At 38.8% G+C, this 23,288-nt stretch overlaps 1 protein-coding gene across 2 annotated transcripts; it reads left to right on the top strand.

Moving 5' to 3' along the window:
* Positions 1–12,126: 12,126 nt before the first annotated feature.
* On the top strand, positions 12,127–22,375 carry LOC148436133 (embryonic protein UVS.2-like). Of its 2 annotated transcripts, XM_088465336.1 has the most exons (13): positions 12,599–12,623; positions 12,934–12,981; positions 14,411–14,458; positions 15,292–15,351; positions 16,200–16,334; positions 16,427–16,544; positions 16,773–16,951; positions 17,053–17,134; positions 17,279–17,406; positions 17,788–17,903; positions 19,218–19,443; positions 21,460–21,578; positions 22,154–22,375. In XM_088465336.1, the coding sequence occupies exons 1-13, from the start codon at positions 12,611–12,613 to the stop codon at positions 22,373–22,375; spliced, it is 1,494 nt and encodes a 497-aa protein (XP_088321462.1). In that variant the 5' UTR covers positions 12,599–12,610. The 2 variants fall into 2 exon arrangements, with proteins under 2 accessions (XP_088321463.1, XP_088321462.1); XM_088465337.1 differs by lacking the exons at positions 12,599–12,623; positions 12,934–12,981; positions 14,411–14,458 and adding an exon at positions 12,127–12,136 and having other exon boundaries at positions 15,295–15,351.
* The last annotated feature ends 913 nt before the right edge of the window (positions 22,376–23,288 follow it).

Here is a 23,288-nt window from a genome sequence, read left to right as displayed (position 1 = left end):
AATAGCATGGACATGTAGATAGACGTCCAGGACAGTCCAACAAGAAAGATCTCTTGAAAGTGTTTACATGGATGATGATGGTAGCACCCATTTCATGCAAAGCAAAATCCAGCAAAGACCCATAGGAATCACTCATACTGTAGCTATGCAAAGATACACATTTGCTGTCTGGTAATACATGCTATTGGCATCCATGTGTTGTACCTGACTCAGAATCAGGCCCATTGGGATAGATGTTCTAAGCCTTGGAGAGTGATAAAGTGGAGAGAGATAAACTAGCAACCAATCAAAACGGGTGTGTGGGACATACTGTTTTAAGTTGGTGGAGATAAGTGTCATGTGATGATTGGCAGCTGAGGGCATGGGCTAGCAGGGTTATTGCCTGGAGCGCCATAGCTTTAAATGTGCAGCCCTGCACCCTGCCTAAATAGAGGTACTCACCACCATCTAGCTCCGTAAAATCCCACCCTCAACCCACTCATTGGTGTTATTGGTATAAGCTCAGGGGGAGGGAGCAGGGGAGGGAAGAGGTGTAAAAGTGCAGCACAGGATGGCCCTGGGTACAGAGAATCCTAGTCCCTGTATATATATTGTGATATATATATTGCGTATGCATGCAGTTCAACTGTGATAGCAAGCCACTCTACTGCGATCGCAATGCAAACTCAGCACCACATAAGGACGCCCACTTTACCTTACACACATCCATAATACTTAGCAGAATAGTGAAACCATTGGTACAATGGAGTACCATCAGACCCATATGCACACTTGCATAAACCCTGACCTTACATAGAAATTGCTAACAGTCACGCCCGCTATGAGACCTCACACTGCGTATGATATCACAGAGGATAATTTATGCACGCCCCTGCAACAGCATACAAATGTACTGGCATGCCTGAGTTTCCCCGACCCCCTCCATCACCACCCACAAATGGCACTTCCTGTCAAGCACTCTGTGAGGGGTCTCTGTAGCCTCTATGATCGCAGTACCAATCGCAATGGCTAGTTCTTGCACGTGCACTGTGATGCATACGCATGCACAATGAGCAACAATTGGCCGATTGCGTACGTCTTAGCAATTGCTTCCTTGCTGAATCAGGCCCTGTATACAGTAGGACAAAACACAACTGTAAAACTCATTAACCATTTGCTGACATGGTTGCATCAGATACAACCACGCCACGATGGGATTTCCCTGACATGGTCGCATCTGAGGTGAACAATCAGAACCAGCCTATGGGTGGCTGCTGGAAGGTAACCTTCCAGCAGCCGCCCATCTCACAGGGACCCCAGGCCCCTCTGTACCTTTGGATTCTGTTATTGTGTGCCAATCTGCCTGGTAGCATCCTCCAACTGGTAGCTCTGCCAGGCCCCACTGTAGCAGCTGCCAGGGAAATATAAATTAGGAGCACCTTATTGATTCCTAATAGTCGCTAGTTGCTATTTAGCGCTGCAAGTTGCTTAAGAAAGAATTGCTTTCCAGTCCAATCATGTGGTTCCAAAGAACTAAAGGTTATTTATGTAAAGAGAAAGTAGCACGATGAAAGATTTAACAATTAGAGTAAAAAGCAATAAAATAGTACAAGCCGATACATACGCATGCGCACTTGTCCCAGCATACAGTCATCAATCCAGAAGCCTGTGATCATCAAAGAAGATGTCTGTATACTGGGGTCAGGTCACTGCTTATATACCTTACAGAGTTCAACGTTAACAAAGGAACTAATATACAGGTTTCCATTGGTTCTTGTTCTTGTTTCTGGATAATCTGGTCAATGGTTGATTCATATGGTGTCATCAGGGGCATGTCTCAGTTTTCCAACATTCTCTTTGTGTAGTTTCCTGCAGAACAACTGGTTAATACTGGCTACAACACTGCATATAGATAATAACTCCCTATCATCAATATCTAGCGGACACAAGATGCAACTCCTTTACTGATATTTACAGGAATCTGCACATAAACAGGGATTTAGTATGATACCAAACATGACATGTCCACTATGCTCTAAACCTCAGATCTCATTTAAGTGTATATTACATCATAATTATTAGGTAAAAATACCTTTAATAACTCTGGTTAGTAACTATTGTGAATGGGAACCATCTTGCACATATGCGTCTGCATATGTGCGTCTGTGTTGAATTCGCAACTATATACAAATGAGCATCCATGTGTAAGTATGTGAATACGCATATGAGCGTCTGTGTATATAATTATTGTAACAGGACTGGATTAGGAGTCCCTCTCCTGGGGTAGATGGACTCCTTCCTTACACACACAGCAGCTGGGAAACAGCACACCAGTCTGGATGCGAGTACAAGCTGGTCGGCGCCAGTGTTTATTGTACAATATCAGAAATTACATAAAGAAAACATAAACATAAATCCTAGCCCTGGCTGGGCTCTAACTTTTACAAGTGATTTCCCTCACTACAAGAACCTGGCAGGGCCTAATACCCTCATCAGCAACAAAAGCACAGCACAGTCCTCACTGCTAGGTTTACAAGTGTCTCTGAGCAAACTCCCTGCCTGCTCTCCCAGGCGAGACACTCAGCCCCAAACAAACCAAGCATATCTTGGCCACTCTCAGCTGGAAGCCCTAATGAGCCTGTTACCAGGCTGAAAGGCCCAAAACCTGGAGTGGCCGTGGGTGGAGCCCACTCTTTCCTCACACCCACACCCCCAGGTCCCAAACCGGCTTTTCAATAAGCCGAAACTCAAGCTTGCTTCACTACAAACTTTCTCCTGGGGGTTTTAAAACACATAGGTCAGAAACCTAGGGCAAACGTATCTATCACTGACCACTTTACCAGTGATCCTATCACAGTATATATACATTTATATGTGTGTGCGTTATGTGCATCAGTGAATGTGTGTTGTGTATATGCAGTTTAGCGCATCGGATTGCGTGACGCAAAGTAGTGTCATGGAAACACATCGTCAGACCATAGACAATTAGATCATCAGATAATAATTGTACAACGATCATATTCAATTATTTGACTTTGACATCCTCTTACCCCTTTCGTAGCATCGATTATAAATCTATATTGATTTCGAATTAGATTGGTAACATTCTATATATTTTTTTTTATTTTGCCCTTTATATTTATTTATATTTTAATATCAGTATTATTGTGAAAGGTCTGATGGAAAGTTTTTTACATCAATGGTAGCCCCGAGTAAACATGGTTGGCCCTCGTTCTGATAGTTATGGTTTTCACGTGCAAACAACTCAACCATTGATTGTTAAATATCAATGATTTTCTGAAGTTGGTTTAAAACAATCGGCCATCAATGTCTGTGCCATTGATGGCCGATGGTACACTATAGTATACCATAAAAATGACAACTAATATTCTCAGCACCTGAATTGCACCTAAGGAAGGAACACCTGCTGCAGTTATAATGAGGGAGAATTTCAAACCCTCCAACAAACATGCAAAAAAGAGGGGGGAATAACTGCACTGGTTTCCTGAATGTATATACTATTTAAACAATAGAAAAGTGACAAACCTCTTTAACTGTTTCTAACAGTCTGAATCACTCCAATTGAAATTAATACATAAGTTATGTAACAATATTTCCTAGTAGAGAAAAACATGAGCTCACACAAACTTTTACTAGAAAATCACATAATGTGAAAAAAGACACATTGATGGATGAGTTCCTTTGATTTTTGTGGCCTTAGGTGGTTGTCTATTGAAGTTACTATGTACTAAAAGATCTCTTAGGCTGGGTACACAAATAAAGATTTTCTGTTCAACCAATCAACTAGTTGATTGGTTGAACAGAAATTCTTTACGTGTGTACCCAGCCTTAGATTGGTGGATCATCTTATTGATATTTAGTTTAACATATATAAGACATGATAGCATAATTACCATATAACTTTAAAATTGTGGGTGAAAGATTTAATAGTTATATGGTAATGATGCTATCATGCCTATTATGTGTTAAACTACATGTACATATAATTTTAGTATTAAATCTACATAGTATAAATGTCAGCAACAGTTTTAAGTGATAGTAATCTTTTCACATGACTAAGATACTGGCAGCATGCTTGCTGGAAATCTGGGTGTATAACAGAGACCGCTTGACCACAATCACCTACGTATTGATAAAGACCCAAATGGGTTGAAACATGACAGCGGCAGTAAGTGAAGGTGGTCACGCACAGCAGTGGGAACAGTGAATCCTAATTGCGCCAAGAAAATTGTCAACTTCAGAATATGCTCTATTCAGAGAGCGGAAGAGAGTTACAGCCAGGCGATAATTTTGTGAAGCGACTATAGAGTGGTAACCATGTATTAAACATCATATCGGATGTATTTAGTATAGCCAAACACTTCCAAATTTCAGGAAAGCTTACTTGCTCCTATTATCTGATGGGAAGAACAATAAATATTTTTATATGAATGACTGTGTTCATTGAGTACCAAACAGAGAGGCAGAGGTTTAGCTTTGACATTTAAGTGTTTTGTTATTTAACTTTTTATTACATATTATATTGATTCTAAGGAATAAAGGAATTTTTGGATTTTGAAAGAATTATATACCAGGTTGTCTGGCTCTTGGATTTTTGTGATAAATATTTAATGGCACAAAAGAGGTTTATTCAACCTAAAGAGATCCTCATATGCAACAATATATATGAAAGGGAAAAAATAGCCATCAAGTTTTGTTTTAAGCAGAGGGTTGATTAGTTTCCATTACAAGCTTGACAACACTCTCAGCATTGGGTGCAGGCTGTTATATATATTTGAGTTATTATTCATGCTCTTCATAACCTGTAACCCCCACACACACACCAATGCTCTGATAGTCAGCTAATAGTTACAAGAAAGTCAGCTGCTCACTGTATATTGCATAATCAAATGGAGCATATTGATTTAATGTTACATTTTGTAAAGGGTAGCAACATACCACAAAATCTGAGCCTTTGCCTAGGCTGTTTAATAGAACTCCCCCAAACTTATCAAGATACCTAAATCTTGTTTTTATATTGCAAATGTGAAAGCTTTCGTACATCTAGTGGCTTCTCATTATATTTATGGTTGACAGGAGACCATAGTAGTGTCATGCATAAAAAAGGAGAAATTGGGCTATCCACACATGAAATAAAAAATATTGCAATTAATCTATTCCCAGGATTTATTGTTACAATTTGTGCTAATATGAATGAGGTGCACCTAACAATAAAATTTAGTGCAACAGAGAGATTTAAATTATTCTTATCTTGGTCAGAATATTCTAACTCTTCCCATCTGTTGTAGCAACAGAGTTGTAAGTAGGCAGGAGTGACAGTCATAGCCAGAATCACCTGTGTGTAAAATAACATAGTAGAGTATTAATTATTTATGACAAACCCAAAAAAATAGTGTAATATACACATACCCAGCAGCAATCCTCCAGCATTAATCAATACTCGATGTATGGATGAGTATCTGCAAATAAAGGCATTGTGAAATAAGCAAGAATAGCCAGCTACTTTACATGACTCATTAAAATTTTTCCATCACAGACACAAATGCATATTAAGTGAGCAGTCAAGAAGCTGTCAGGTTGCTGCCTAGGATCGGCCATTGCTCACCTCAGTGCTGGCTTCCCTTGATATATAAATCTGTCAAACATCAGGTGTGGCGGCGAGTGACGCACTAAAGATTATACCTGGGATCTGCTAGGATGTCCATGTGCTTGCTCCATGATGTGGTTTCTGCAGTTGCCATCTTAAATGCAACCATGACAGCCTCTTTTCACCTGACTAACCCTTTACCCTATGGTAGCATTGGGTGCTGTCATCTAGCAGTGTCCTCCAATGGACTGCTACCTTAGGGCATATAACCAGATGCTGGACAACAGGAAGTTGCCTATACAACATCATTACTTCCAGTGTAAGCTTGCTGTTGCAGCATTCCAGGTTCCAAGCTCCCATCTCTCTAGTGATGTGTTCCTAGTGTGTTGCATGGTGTGTGTACTCAGAATGTCTTCTAAGCACAATCTATTCAGAGTCATCTCCTATACTTCCCTGTGCCTAAAGCCACAACATGTGTACAGAGTACATTCATCAAGTACCATCTCGTGAGACCGTTTGTCTATGACAGTGCTGCATCTAAAGCCACAGCACATGTACTGAGTACATTCATCAAGTACCATCTCGTGAGACCATTCGTCTATGACAGTGCTGTATCTAAAGACACAGCACGTGTTCTGAGTACATTCATCAAGTACCATCTCGTGATACCAAACTCCTGTGCCAGTTCTGCATCTGAAACTGCACTGGGTGTAATTAAGCACTGTTTCAATACATCATCCTACAGTGCCAGCCCTGTGCCTGAAAACCGTTAAGTGTGTATTCTATACATCACTTTATTCAAAATCTCCATTATCTATCTCCTATGTTTTCCTGTGACTTGTGCTGGATACCAGACCAAAGGGTTGCAGCTGCTTACTGGGTGCAGCTTAAGCCCAAATCCTGCTTGGAGGGGTCACTGGAGAACACCTCCTAGTAAGTTACACTCTGCACCTTTGGTCAGGTCTCACCAACTTCCAAGGAAGACACTGATCTATGCCCCTCCTCAAGCTGGATCAACGTCTTCCAACTCAATGGCAGAAAAACACCCTAGCCTGATTGTGATAGAAGTCTATTAATAAATACTTTCTTCCTCTGCCTAGGTTTTCTCATCCCATTATATGTGAAATCTATAACTCCCAAGACATAAGGGATTCCTTAGACACTGTAGAAAGATATCATTACCTGATGTCACTGTAACATCTGGCTGGAAAAACAGATTGAGGAGTAAGTGATGATCTTAATGGCTTCCAGGAACTGCAACGAGACAACATTGGTGTAAAAGGGTCATTCTTACTGTAGTAGGGTGTATCCATTTAATTATGACTTATACAGACCAGTACCTACTGATTCTGTATATCTGTTAAAAGGCATAACTTTTTATTTTTCAAAAATGTTGCTTTTATATAATGTATGCCCATGACACTTTCAACTGTGCATTAGCAGCTATGTCTCCATTTGTAAGAGCTAAATATTTGCTTGTATGATCACTAATAGCTAAGAGGTGACGCACAGATGTAATCAAGAATGTTCCTACTTATGGAAGATTTAGCAATTTTCTAAGACCATTATAAATTAGCCATAATTAAATATATATATATATATATATATATATATATATACTATATATATATATATAATAATTTACTCTAGTAATGCAACTAATCTTGTTTCAGTGGTCTATAGATTGTTCTTATATGAAGAATTACTTTCAATACCATCTTTAGTGCTCTGTATCAATGTTGATTTAGCTTATTCATCACCTATACCCAACCTCTCGTTTTGCTACTCTTGACTCCTGTAAACAGTGTTTGAGCAGGTACAATTATACTCCAGTTATGGTTACAATTAGACCATGACTCAGTAACAGCTGTGAAATGTCTACTTGTGAAATTAGTTCAGGGAGTGTAAGAATGTTTGTGCACAGAGCATGTACATTAGGATGAGTTTGCCGTGAGCAAGTTGTGTGTGTGGACAGAACTGTGGGATACTCAAGGGTGAGAGCATGCTGAGATCCATCCACCATCAGTCAGATCTTTTGTACCAAGTATAGAGACAGAGCAAATACATGATGATGATAATGACTTCTTCCACTTGCATATAAATTGGGGCGGCGCCATCTCATAGATGCTGTCAACACATAAAGCCAATATAACATATTTTATCTAATTTAAGTGAAACTCTGAATCTAGTCTACAGTAGGGTTGCCATTACTGACGAGCGGTTTCATTTTGACTTGGTTCTTTTTGTTAAATTAGCATAAGTTCAGATTAGTTTGAATTTATCTTATTGGCTATCCAAAACATGTGAGAGCCGGAAAGCCAATATTATTCTGTTTTTGAGTTCTGAACATAACAGAGTAAAACTGAGTACTACCGAACCGCTCATCTCTAGATGCTATATTAAAAAATAAAAAAACGGGAAACATTCACTGAGATCCCACAGGCGCAGTCAATCAGCATCACACCCAGTTATATTAACCCCATAATATGGGAATTATACTCCTGTGAAGACAAAATACAGGCTGTACATAGAATATGGTAGTGTTTGGACATTTAAAGCACATTTAAAGTTCACAATGTATCCTGAGTATATGCATTTTTATTAAAACAAATGTGTCCACTGAACAAACAAAGAAATATTTTAAAAAACTTACATTATAGATGATGATGTTCCATCACTTTTATTTTGGCTTTGAGATTAGAAGTATTTGCATGGACCATTGATTTGTGTTAGAAATGTTTTGATCTTAAGAATCTTGTGGCAAAACTATGCAGAGGATAGTTGTACAAAATGAGCCTTCACTATTAGACTGGCTCCTACTGTATCAATCTCTTGTCTGTTTCTCTCATCTGTCCATAGTGAGTTAATTAGTAAGAATACACATTTCATTGGAGAGTAAAGGGCCCCATACATCAGCGACGGATTGCCGCGATGCTGTAACCCAGCATCGCAGGATCGCAGAAATCCAACAAGTGGTGCCACTTACTTTTCCTAACATACTTACTAATAAGCACAGAAATGTACCACCCTGCTATGCATATTACTATATATATTGTTGGATATTGGTATTAGACTGAAGTTGGAATTTCTTATTACTATTAAGTACCAGGACAAGCTGGCAAGTCCGGGCCTGGTAGGGACCCCACATTAATTTATTTTAACAAATGTAACCCTAAAAAGAAAAAAAAAGGAACAAACAGTCTGCACATATTTCACTGATATGTGCAGGCTGCTTGTTCGGGAGACAAATTTGGCCGCCTTAATCTGGACTTCATACTCTACAGGAAAGACGAAATACACCATCAATCAAAACGATCCTGTCAAAACCGGGACTTTGGTATATTCCTGATTTTAAAAGTGTAAACAACGGCCATTTTTGACTATCCAAGCTGATTTGAAAAACGGGACAAATCGGGACCAACAGGAATGTTAATAAATTGACCCCTGACTGTATGACTGCTGATGCAGCAATGTTGATATACCTTGTCCTTGTTCTGCAATGTTTTGTACTGTAAATCACCTTTTTTTTTTGTCTGTGTGTGTTCATACTGTTTCTGTTTCTGTGCCTGATTCAGCATGGATCACAACTGCTAAATGGTGTGCAGAGGGACGACTGTTGCGTACTGTGCATGTGTATGCATCGCAACGCTTGTAGGCGAAAGTATCATTATGATCGCACTGCGATCATGGAGACCACGGAGTGCCATCACAGAGTGATTGACATGCAGTGAGCGTTTGGGGGTGGTGACAGGGGAGTGGTTGGAGAAATGCAGGCGTACCTGTCCGTTTGAATGCCATTACATGGGCATGCATAAATTAGCCACTGTGACGGCATACGCAGCTTGAGTGCTCACTGTGTGCAGAGAGGTTAGTAATTTCTGAGTAAGGTCTAACCTGCTTTCATAGACCATGAGGCTCCGATGTTACTTGATGGTACTGATGTTTTTGCTGGATTGCAAGGTATTTCAGATGTGAAATAGGGGAAGTGGGTGTCTATGTTGGTCTGTGACAGCTTTCCGATTGCATACATTATCATATTTTTGCAGCAGACCTGTGTGCGATTACGAAGATGTGATCACAATAGAGATCCGTAATAAATCAGGCCCTCTGTATGTTGTAAGGCGCTGCGGACCCCCGTGGCCCCATATAAATAAAGGATAATAATGAAATTAATAAAGATTAGAGATGAGCCAATTAGATAAATAAAATAAATACAAACTAATTCGAACTTGCACTAATTTGATTAAAAGAACTGAGTCAAAACCGAATAAAGATTCGCCATATATTTTATCACCGTTGATTTTTTTATAGACTTCAATTTTTAAAGAAAATCAGTTCTTAAAGGTTAAGCTTCAAAAATCATAACAAAAGTGTCTCATACAATGACCTATCTGAATGATAAATGCCATTAAGGAAAAGGGAAAATAGAAGAAAATATTAAATAAGTTGCAAAGTACTGCTCATATTTACTATGTAATCAGACACCTATTCACTGTAATTATTTTTACTCCATGCACCATTATATTTAGAGCAAACAGGCAGAAACACAGCCTAACACAGCTACTGGTAGGGCAAAGAAGAAGCATCCTCCTTGCTGAAGAAGTTACTTAAGATCCTACTGAAAGTTCAGTTCAAATAACTACCAAAATGCATAAAGACCAACATAACCACCCTGACAGACTGATTGTATCAGGGATGGGATCTCTCTTCTACATGCTAATCCTACTTATGGTAGCAATGCTGCACAGATGAGGCAATCATATCACAGGTACAATAAGGATAAGCACAGTAACAAAACAACACACTCAATAGCTAATATTGTATTATTTGGGGAAGTAATAGCTTCTTGCTGGGGCACAGTCTGTCTACTAAGGAGATTGGTAAACAATTTGCCTACTGCCCTTGGCCTGTGTCCTGGGGACATGGGTGCAGGTTTCACATATTACCTATATCCTGATATTGGATGGATCCTAAAGTGGGGAAGGGCCTTGTGCCATAGGGAAACAGGAGAGCCCTAGTCTATTTAAGTGGGTCTACTGCCCTGTCCTGAAAAACCCTATGATACATGCATGAAACACAGTGTACAGCACATTCAAAGATTATATTGCTTTGGGACTGAAGGTATCAGAAATGGGGCAGCAGAGTGATGAGCGTTCCTGGGCAGTGACTCTGATGTGGACTGAAAAACACAAATAAATCCTGTCTCATGGGCATGTTATGGAAATGTTGTTGGTGTGTAAGTAAAAGTGGTTGCATTCTTAGTCACATAGCCCCAGTAGCAGAAGCCATGTTCACATCAATAATCTGCACCTACCATTGGTCTAATGCAAGTATTGAGGGTGCCTGTAATAGTGCGCCAATGGTGGTACGTGCACTGATTACCGGCAGTGTTATAGCATGCAGAGACACAGAGTGGGCATCTCAGTTCTTGCTCATTCAGACACAGACTACAAAACAAGAGAAGGCTGATACCAGTATTTACATATTATCTCAGCTGTGACTCCGACAACAGATGGAAAAGCTCATGCAGCAACGTCCATCACTGAGTTAGATCCTATGTGTTTGGATACAGTTGCTGAATTTTGTTATTATTGTGAAAATTTATAGACAATTTAGGCTTCAACAATTTTTATTAGGTGCTTATTGTAGCTGAATCCATAAATACTTTGAAACATAATATAAAAGTATCTTTGGTTTGGTATATAAGAATTGTCCTTCTCTGTATTGATCCATGGTGGAAAGTGGTTATACTTTGTTGTTACATCATATAGTAGTTGAATGATGATGATATCCTCTACAGTCATTACATACTATCATGACATATTCCGATTTACCATCATCCATCTCCCATTCATTGTATAGGGTTTAATGTCCTGGAATTACTCTAGAAGTAACTGATGAAAACAGAGACACTCTATGCCTACACTGATCATCAGTCTACTGACAGGACAGGAACATTTCAGTGTAAAACACTTATTTTTAATAACATATAATGTGGAGAATTTATACTTGACTGTGACACTAAATAATCTGCAGAAGCTCATTATGATAATCCCCATGTGGTCACACATAAAGATAATGACATACCTATAACAGCCATGCACTGACCCCAGGCATCTATCCCGGTCATTGCTTAAATCCATCATTCTGCCTTGTGGTTGGTTAGATTTTCTCCTAGACCAGTATATAAGATACTCCAGAGACTGAGGTTACCATACAGCTAGAGAGATTCTCTATAATATAGTACGGAGGCTACTAGAACAACAAAGAGAGCGATATATGAACAAGATGTATAAAATGTTCTCCTTGTTTCTTCTGCTCTGTGTTATGAACTCAGTGACAAGTCTTCCTTTGGCCCCATCATTTCAGGTGAGATAATGAATGAATATGAATGAATCAATGGTGCCTTATGCTGGGTTTTATCAGACTGTGTGGTTCTAATATACAGTTTTTGTGAATGAAAAATAATCTGTTATTTTATAGGGCAAACAGTACTGTATGTGGTAATTGTATAAATGTAAGGCTTTCTGCCCTCACCCCCTCCCCAGTGTAGTACAGTACATAAATACAGTCTCTCTGTTTCTTAGTCAGTGACTGCAGTATAATAATAATATATAGGGTATATATATATATATCACTGTTCACTTCTTCTATTCACTATGCAAGCAGTGAGCTAAGTGGCAGTGGGAGTAGAGGAGATAGAGAGGAGGGGGCCAAGTAACCTACCTCACTTATTTCTGTCCCTTCCTACAGTCAGTCACCATGATCATCAACCAGTGACTGCAGGAGGAAGCTCACAGTGACACGTGTCTCAATGCCCTTTTATTGTAACGACTTGTTGAGGAGCACTGTGACTGACTGCATAGTGGTAGCAGATGATAAAGAGTCCAGTGGCCATGAGCTGGGAACTTCATCACTTCATCCTTAAGATTTATAATACTTTAAGTGAGACCAGTGAGTAAAACAAATCACAGTGTGAGCATTACCTAAACCATATTTATCTTTCAGCTTTCCCAGCATGAAATGAATGGTTTTGGTAAGTTAAAAATTTTAATAATTCATTAAATATCCTTCATTTTCCTCTTCTAGTCACTAAGTTTTCATTTTTATTTTGTCTACTTTTCTCTCTCATGCCATTGTTTTAATTAAATCATTCACTTGTCTCTTTTGCTGCATTTTCTCTCTCTCTTTTGCTGCATTCTGTCTTTCACTCTCTCACTCTTTTGCAGCATTGTGTCTCTTAATTTCTCTCTCTCTCTCTCTCTCTCTCTCTCTCTCTCTCTCTCACTTTCAAGAAACCTTCCTCATTCTTACACCATCACAATATTTTTACTTGTCTTTGACAGATCCAAAAACACTGGATATCATTAAGGAGATGGGAACATTCCATAAAGGTAAGAAAGAATACTATGAATTAGCACAATCCATATTACAATAGTTGTATTATACAATATTTATATAATGATGAAATCATTTCAATTTTATCCATCATTTCTGTCAATTAAGACTTTTTTAAGGACACAATAAAAAAATGACCATGAAAGGAATAAGTACTCCCAAAACTATCTACAATTAATTAACAATTGGTGACTGTAACACCCGCTCTACAGAAGGGGGCATTCACAAAAAAAAATCCTGTGATTACAAGATAACTAAACAATCACAATAAGCAGTGTAACAAATCCTATAAATATAAAAATGTATCTGCTAGAGTAAGTAGAATAGATTTCCTAAAAAGTTAACAATGTATATACATCCAAAATGAAGTAAGACAGAAAAAAACAAAATTAAATAGCAAACTAAGCAACTGAGATAATGTATAAACAGGGCAATCTATGGCTAGCTAAGGGGTGATGCAAACCACCACATACTGTATTAGATGCAGTAAATCAGAGAACTGTTACAGAAATCAGGGGACACAATAATATAAAGTGACACCTAACCATGATGACTGTGAGTAATATCCAGTCTGTGTATCTATGTACTAAGTCTTGGAGAGTTATTAAGTTGATGGAGATAAAGTAGCAACCAATCAGCTCCTAACTGCCACTTCAAAGGCTGTGTTTGAAATATTACAAGAGCTGATTGGTTGGTATCTTTGCTCTCTCAAAGACTTAGTACATAGACCCGTAAGTCACCTATAGTAAGTATAGTAAGGCTGGTCTCACACCTGTCAGCATAACAGGTCAATTACGAATCTCCCTCTCTCTCCATCTCTCTCTCTCTATCTCTCCATCTCTCTCTCCATATCTCTCTCTCTCTCTCCATCTCTCTCTCTCTCTCTCTCTCCATGTCTATCTCTCTCCCTCTCTCTCTCTCTCCATCTTTCCATCTCTCTATCTCTCTCTCCATCTCTCTCTCACCATCTCTCTCTCTCCATCTCTCTCTCCATCTCTCCATCTCTCTATCTCTCTCTCCATCTCTCTCTCTCCATCTCTCTCTCCATCTCTGTCTCTCCATCTCTTGCTCTGTGTCTCGCTCTCTCTCTCCCCGTCTCTTTCTCCATCTCTCTCTCTTTCTCTCTCTCTCCATCTCTCCCTCCCTCTCTCTCTCTCTCTCTCCCTCTCTCTCCATCTCTTTCTCTCCATCTCTCTCTCCATCTCTCTCGCAATCTCTCTCTCCCTCTCTCTCCATCTCTCTCTCTGTCTCTTGCTCTCTCTCTCCATCTCTCCATCTCTCTCTATCTCTCTCTCTCTCTCCATCTCTTTCCATCTCTCTCTCTCCCTCTCTCTCCATCTCTCTCTATCTCTCTCTCCATCTCTCCATCTTTCTCTCTCTCTCCATCTCTCTCTCTCTCTCTCTCGGTATCTCTCACTCTCTCAGATCCAGAGACACTGAACAATGAGAAGGAGACAGCAGCTTCCCATTCAGGTAAGAATTATAAGATAAAGTACAATCCATATTACCTTACATTACTTATATACTACAGTAACAAGAATATATATGTTTCCCCTAATAATGAGAAATGCTTATTTACACCATCACAATCACTATCACTGGGATATACATTTGTCTAATGATAACAATATTTCATGTAAGTACCATTTAGAAATGTACATCAGTATAATGTAATAGTGTAAGAAATAGTGCAGTTATTACCACGTGTGTGTGTGTGAGTGCACTGACACTGCCATGGTGACTGCACCTTCTGTGGTTTGGTTACTAGAATGACTGTCACTATTGGTTACACATCTTATACTACTGGCTAGAACATAATGTAAATAAGACATATGTAACAAGGGTGTGACATTAATTACATTATAATTATATTTTAGGTGAAACTTCTAATATTTTTAAAAGACAATTTATAATTTTTATAACAAAATAATAGAATCTGTCCGGAGTGCAATTTAGTTGAAGTTGTCTTATCAGTAGTCTATACAATCCCCATTACACTTATTACTGAATGTCAAAATAAAGCAATACTAGTAACTTACCCCTATCAATTACTTTGAGTCACATGTAATTGTAATTATAGCAGGTAAAACTGTTCCATGAGAGCCTATTCATTGAACATATTTATCTGGTCATAAGTAAGGACATGTATTGTATCTAAAAGATCATTGATAAGATAACTGATAGGAATGTATTTAGTATGATGCTGTTTATTGCTCTCCAACAACTGCAACATACTGTATGCTCAATGCACTATTTAGGTAAATGTAGTATTTATGGTTATTATATTGTATGTACACTATTTACAGTAGACACTGATGCCGGAGTGCAGGAAGGTACCTTCAGCAAGATTATTGAAGTCAACAAAGGTATTAACATACTACTAATACTAAATATATATAAACTAGTTAGGTTAAGAAATCTGTTGGTTCCTTAAAGTCTATGTTGGTACATGAGTAGGCAGCTGAACACAAAGGAACCTAATCATAGAAAATAGGATTAAGACCAGAGATAGTTATAGAGTTACTCTGTTCTTCACCTTTTCCCCAAAACTGACAAAGAACTGCCCATTAGTACCATTTTTAGTAACCCAACTGCTAGTCCTGTAATCCATACTATTACCAGTCAGTAATTGTGAAGGAGGACGCATTACATTAATCTCTACTGACTGTACTAGGTACCCCCTAGATGACCAGTGCCAAGGGTGAGTAGGCTGAGCTTTTATAAAATGGTGGAGAGAGTTTATTTTATTAATTAATTTATTTTACACTACTAGACAGTAAGTATCCTTCCGCCCCTGTCCGGCTCCTTCCACCGGATGCCGGGGCTTTGTGCGCCTGCATGAACTTTAGTTAGACTCAGCAGTGCTAAGTTTCACTACTCCAGAAGGAGCAGTGAAAACATTTTGGGAGACAGATGATTTTCGGATGAGCTGTCTCAACACCAGTGTAATGATAAATTGCTCCAGTGCTCACCGCAAATTAGTAAGTTAATTATCATTGTCCAGCCTTACCCTGATAATAAAATAGTGAATAGACCCTTTAGTAAGGAGGAACTGTAGGTGTGTTAACGAGCTAAGAAACATCTTTAATGGAAAGAAAGATTGGTATAATATCTCTGTTATTATTACAACATAGGATTGAATAGTCTTACATAACTCTTACATACAGTAAACTAATGTATGAATTCTTCTTGTCCATGTAACTGGTTAATGTAGATAACAACATAACTGTGCATGAAGGAGATGTGCTCATGAAACCTGGACGCAGCGCCATCAGCTGTAAAAATTGCCTGTGGCCTAAATCTGCAGATGGGACTGTCCTTGTTCCGTACATCTTAGCCTCTGTTTATAGTGAGTTATCTATTCCTGATGGTATCCTAAAGTAGTCATGATCACCTATTGTTCTAATATAATAATATATGCTCAACTTCCTTTCGCTACAGATGACAATCAAGTCAAGTTGTTCAAAACTTCTATGCAGGAGTTTGAGACATTGACGTGTGTGAGGTTTGTACCAAGGACTGCAGAGAAGGATTATATCAACATTGTCTCATCAAATGGGTAGGTTCTTCCATTATGTCTAAGTTATAGAGTAACACTAACTGAGAGGCTTCTGGTAACAAAAGCAGAATTTTCTATTCTTCATGATTACTGCTAACTCTCCATAAGAATTCTTCTGGAATGGGTGTGAATTTACCTTCCAGTGATGACTATTTATTTCCCTATGTATATAAGTATACTGTAACCATTAAACAGACTGTCATACTGTACCTTCCTCACTGCTTTCAGTTGTACATCATTTATCGGACGACAAGGTGGAGGACAGATGGTTGGACTAGATGTTGCTGGTTGTATGTCCAGAGGAGCTGTAGAACATGAACTAAGTCATGTCCTGGGATTTTACCATGAGCATATGAGGAGTGACCGCGATGACTATGTCACCATCAATTACCAATATATCTCACCAGGTACTATGCATATGGCAAATGCTCAAAAATACTGATTGTCACAGTTTTGTGTTGTTGTCATTCACATGTGATGTGTAGTAATGGGAGATTTCTTGTTACAGGTAATGCAGTGAATTTTATAAAGAAAAACACTAATAACCTGGGTCTGGAGTATGATTATAGCTCAGTGATGCATTATGACAGGTAAGCTGCTATGCACAGAGGTACTACATAATAGAGGATGGTGCATGAATATAATTAGTGCACATTGATGTTATAACTGCCTCTATAATTCTGGACTGTACCGATTTCTACATGATATTATCATGTTTATTGTCTGTGTGACAGGTATGCATTCTCTAACACTTCAAAGCAACCCTCCATTGTACCCAAGCCTGATCCTACCATAACCATTGGTCAAAGAAAAGGACTGAGTATCTTGGATGTTTCTAAAATTAACCGGCTCTACCAGTGTAGTAAGTACAGATGTCATATTGCCTCATTTATAGTTAGGAGTAAATTTAGCTAATACTTGCAATGTCACACCTTAGCTAGTCCATGTTGCACTGCAGGTGCTGGTGGTGGGGTCTCACGCTTCCAATCTCAACTCTAAAACCCAATATAAATATACCCTGGCCATTATTTCTATGCTATGCATTTGTGCCTCTTGTGTCACAACATGGTTTATCTAGGTGTAGACTTGTTCATTTTAGTGGGATTGTTTCTTAACACAAAGTGAGGCCCATTACAATGAGTGGCTGTATCTGTCACATATGTAGCTCACCCTAGTAATATAACAACTCATTATACTTTACCACATCTATAGTCATTAAATTATATCACTTTCTACCTCTTAGGTGTTTGTGCAAATTTGCTTAACGATAAGAATGGAACTCTGACCTCAGCCAATTATCCCTCAGCTTATCCCAATGATGCCAGATGTGTTTGGTTGATCAGGACACCATCTGGACAGGTATAGTAATGAATGGAATTAGCATATACATATATATGTACTATATATGTACTACCCACTTAATTCAGATATCAGAACGAGGCAAAATGTTATCTTTCATGGACATCTCTGCACAGATATCCATGAAAGATGATACTGGCCAACTGCTCTGGGATAAAACCTCATAGAAGCCATCAGATCGACCCCCAGCTATGGGTAAAGACAGATGTGAATGGTGATTTGGAGCATTTGTGCCTGGGATTTATTTGGACTACTATAGCTGATGCTGCTTTTTTTGTGATTGATATCATTCTAACACACATAGGGCCACATTTAATAGGGTGAGTGTTTAGAAAATGTGAGAGTTTAGCAGTAAACACTCACACTATTACATGGGTTGAGTTGTATCTTCAAAATGGGAAAATATCTGGATGAGAATTTAAATCGTGAGAGTTTTTTGAGCCTGAATAACATGCACGTTTTCATGTTCTCGGACTCTATTACATTGGCCGAGTTTAAAAAGTGTGAGAAAACTCTCACTTTATCTAAACTTTCACAATATAATATTTGGACCATAGTGTGGCTGTGACTACCTGTGGCCCCATTATACATTTGCAGTGTATTTGCAGTGGAGTGCTCCAACTATGGACTTCACAAATATTTATAATTTATTTATGTCAAATGGAATGTGCAATGTGCTCCATAAAGACTGTGGGTCTCATTTATTAACAAGTTGGCAGGAGCACCATTATAATATGCAATGAGCTTTATCATATGCAACGAGTGATAAAGCTTATTGAATATTATAATGGTGCTCCAGCTAATCATCTCCTAACTGTCATATGTTGAGCACCACGTAATTGATTACACCAGCTGGGCGCAACTGGGAACCTTTTCTCTGTGTGCCTTATAGATTGGGCAGTTAAGCAGCTGTCACATCCTGGTTTGCTGTATTACTAGTGTGTCATTTTATCTAGGGATTATTGTACTAGCACCAGGTTCAAAGTATTCGGAGGTCATTCTCTGATACTTATCTGTTCTTTTTATAGTAATAAATCCTCCTAAGGATTGTATAATTTCCAACAGAAAAGAAGGATGTGGGGGGGAAGTATATACAATGGTGACATACAGTATGATGGGTTGTTCTGCTCATTGCAAAGATGTAATTCTCCATTTAAGATTTCACAATACTCAAGTAAATAAGCCTAAATAAGGTGATCACATCCCTCAGTTTGGCATAATGTGTGTACATTAAGCTACATATGAACTTATTTGCAAAATGAAATGACTAAATAAATAAGTTATTGCTGACTCCCTGATATGTCTTACATTAAGGCTACCCTGAATTTTAATGGCTTTGATGTCCAATCCTCACCTGACTGTGCATCTGACTACATCAAGATATATGATGGTCCCAGTAAGACATCTCCCCTGTTACTGGACAAAACTTGTGGGACTGGACTGATCCCTCTAATTGTTGCTTCATCTAACCAGATGCTGGTGGAGTTTGCCAGTGACAGTAGCGCTACAGGGGTCGGCTTCAAAGCTACATATGGCTCAGGTATTGTACTCAGTTATAGAAATGCCCAATGTTATAGTTTTACACTGTCTAATCCTACTTATATCCTACAGATGTTGTCATGTTCCTTGCACTGAATGGCAGTTACAGCATGGATGATTATATAAATAAACTAGAACATGCAGCTCACAGCTAAACTAATTACCTACAATTCAATTCAATTGATCTCAAAGTAGAAAAACTGACATGAATTAACTAATACCCCTTTTACGCCGGAGCTAAAACCCGGGTTTTTGAAGGGTTAACCCGGGCAGCTCCCTGGTGTAAAAGGGGAGAGAGTTGGATCACCGGGTCGAGTGACCCGGCAATCCAACCCAGGTAACTAGCAGGGTTTAACACGGGCGTAGCCCGTGAAACCCTGCTGTGAGAACAGCACACTCCGGGTCACGATGATTGGTCCGGCTTCAGTGGCGCTTGGAGATGACGTCATCTCCAAGCGACCCCTTTCACTCCGTAATAGCCGGGTCAATGCAGACCCGACTGCGGTGTGAGCGGCGCTGACTTGGGAATATCCAGAGTCGGCACCGGCAAAATTCCGGGTCTGATCCGGATAGGAACTTTGTTCCAACTCCGGGTCAGACACGGAATTTAGGTGGAAAAGGGGTATAAGTAACCATTGATGTTTGATTGTTTTTACTGCTTCAATAATATGGTACCATCATTAATTTACTATATACTATTTTATAAAATATTGTTTCCACTATATATGGCAGTGTTAGTATGAATAGAAACTATATCAAATCAGCCCTCAATAGCTCCCCTTACATATAAATCTGACCTTGTCCTGAGATATATCTACTCTTGCCACCTTAATATTTCCTGAGACGTACTGTATAACTTTCCTACCCCTAGTAACCAGACTTCTCCTGCAGCGCTTCCCACTTGTGGGAATCCCTATCTCACCTGACCAACTCTTTCTCAACCTTCACTACTTCAATTGGTCCCTCAAAACCTCTCTCTTCACAAGTGACTTCTTCCCCTCTACATGCAACATCTCCTACCACTCATCCCTTTAGCCCCTGCCCTACGAACTTCTCCTGCAGCATTTTCCACTTGTGGAAATCCTCATCCCATCTGACCAAGCACTTTCCTAACCTTCACTTCTTCAAGTGGTCCCTCAAATACTCTCTTTACAAGTGCCTTCCTCCCCTCCACCATCTCTTACCACTCATCCCTTCTGCCCCTGCCCTACCAACTTGTGCCTCTATCTGCCACCTACAGCTAGAGCAAGATCCTCTCAACCTTATGTCTCACATCTGTCCCTGGCATCCATCCATTCACACATTGTCCATCCTCTGTGAGCTTCCTAACAGTAAAACCATTATTTAATTTACACCTTCTCTGGATTGCATGATTATAGCTGCTTAAAAATTCCCCAAGGTAGGAAAATTCAGTCAAGCCCATATCTGCTATGCACCGCAAATCTTCTGCTCTGCTCCCCCTACCCGTAAAAGCAACATTAATGCAAAACCAAAAAAAGGGCAACCAAAACACAGAAAGGGAGGGTGAGAAGTTTAAAACAAAAAAGCCTCAGTCAGGGTGCACATAACTTTTATTAACTTCTGAGGCCTGAAACCTATCCCCTAGCTGTATGCTGAATGGACAGTATGCAATGTGTGATAGCTCAGGCCAAAAAATTACAAACCAGTTCAATAAACTTCAAGGTTTAAACTCCTTCAGTCATAGTATGACTTCTATCATCCTTTATGTATATTTGTTTTATTTGTGTTAGATTGTTTGTTCCTTTGCCTGTTCAGTATTGTGGAACCTTACAAATAAACTTTGATGATTATGATCAGAAAACCACAGGCACTTAGTAGTTGACATACTTACAAACAAAATTTGTTTATGAATTAATTTTATATAGAAATAAGAAAGTTTTATGGAAGCTTTGTCATGTTTTCATCATATGTTAGAGAATTACATAGCCTGGTCCTTTGCTGGATTTTGGATAACAAATGCTGTTTGTTCTCTGCTTTATATCATATCTCCCTAAAGTACAATGTGGAGGGAATTTCTTTGCCTTTGAGAAGAACTTTACATCTCCTGGATACCCAAATGCATACAGCCCAAACATGGATTGTACCTTCAATATTACAGCTCCTCAGGGATATCGGGTAAGAACAGATTTGTAGTTGAAGATAATTTGTGTAGTGGATTCAGTAATGTTATGGAAGCTTTATGTATAGATACATAGAAAGAGAGAAATAATAGATAGATAGATAGATAGATAGATAGATAGATAGATAGATAGATAGATAGATAGATGATAGATAGAGAGAAAGGGATAGTGTCTCATGTGTGAATGTAGTCACCAGGCCAATATTGAGTTCATCGTGGGCTGTGATATGAGGTAAGTGGCCAACTCACCTCCTTATCTTAGAATATATTAGTCCCATTTGTATGATGTAGTTTGCTGACTATAATGGCTGTGGAGATAGATTTATTTGAAGGAGTTTCATAGGCTCTAAAACACAAATTGTATGATTGGTTAATAAAAATATTCTGCTTTAAGAATGATCAGTATAGATATGAAATTTACAAACATATCTATGTATGATGTTATTATCAGATTTATATGCTCACACATTGTGCCTGTGGGGAATATTCTAGCTGACTTTGGTATTTCTGTCGTATCTGCTTTCTGTATGTCTCTTTCATTAATAATAATTAATATTTCTGTGTATTACAGATATTACTGACTGCAACTGATTTTCACCTAGAGGATGCCGCTCACTGCATCCAAGACTATGTGGAGGTCCATTTTGATTCTCGTGTGTATGGTCCATTTTGTGGTGAAGACGACGGATTTAATCCCATAACCTCCACTGGGAATACCATGGTGGTGATATTCCACAGTGATATCAAAACTCAGCTAAAAGGTTTCCAGGCTTACTACACCTTCAGTGAGTAATATAATTCCATATATTCACTACAGAGCAGTTCTATAGGACATTATATAACTTTTATGATTTCATTTATTTGCTATAATTAGGTGTATTGCTTCTCACTGATACTGATTTATGACATCACTTTCATTTACACACATCATATAGCTTTGTTGTAACCTCAGGTAGTCTGAACCCAGATGTCGCCTGAGCAGGGCTGGATTATGCTTTGTAAGGGTGACTACCGAGTAAATTGTCAAAATTATATAGTGGTGATGCTATTAAAAAGAATAATGTGTAAATATACCCAGCACCATAAATGTGTTAAACACACTATAGTGCTCCCAGTTCACATTATGCCACAGTGCCCCCCACTAAAGTGATGTAGCTAAGTGTGGGGGCCCTGTTGGTAATCTGGCAGTGGTTCTTTACTCAATCCTCAGGACACCACACAAGTCACGTTTTGCAAGTCACCCAGCAGGTGCAGAGGTGTAGTCATTACTCACTGACACATTTTACAAGATCCACAGGTGGAGCTAATTATTTCACTTGTGATTCTGTGAGGACACCTGGAAAACATGCACTGTTTGGGGTCCTGAGGACTTAGTTTGAGAACCTGTGAGGTAGATCATTGGCAGGATCAGTATCACAGTCCTTACACTTTTTATTTAACAAGTAATAACATAAAATAGCATGAAAAGCCTTTACATTAGGAATACAGTAGGACGATTTCCCATTAGAACTTGATGTTGTGATCCTTTCATTTATATACTGTATCAATTTAGTGTAAGATATTTTGTATAACACAATTTTTTAAAAGTTATATTATATGGCCTTCTTGTCCTCCAGCTTTTAGCCTCAAAAGAGCCGATGATTTTCTTATACATAAGAAAAATAATATCCTCTTACACATTCCTGATTTGTCTGTTAATGGACATC

This window comes from Taudactylus pleione, unplaced genomic scaffold (genome assembly GCF_031769625.1).
Source record: "Taudactylus pleione unplaced genomic scaffold, aTauple2 ptg001956l, whole genome shotgun sequence".
Classification (NCBI taxonomy): domain Eukaryota; kingdom Metazoa; phylum Chordata; class Amphibia; order Anura; family Myobatrachidae; genus Taudactylus; species Taudactylus pleione.
This window is presented reverse-complemented; position numbering and strand designations above follow the sequence as displayed.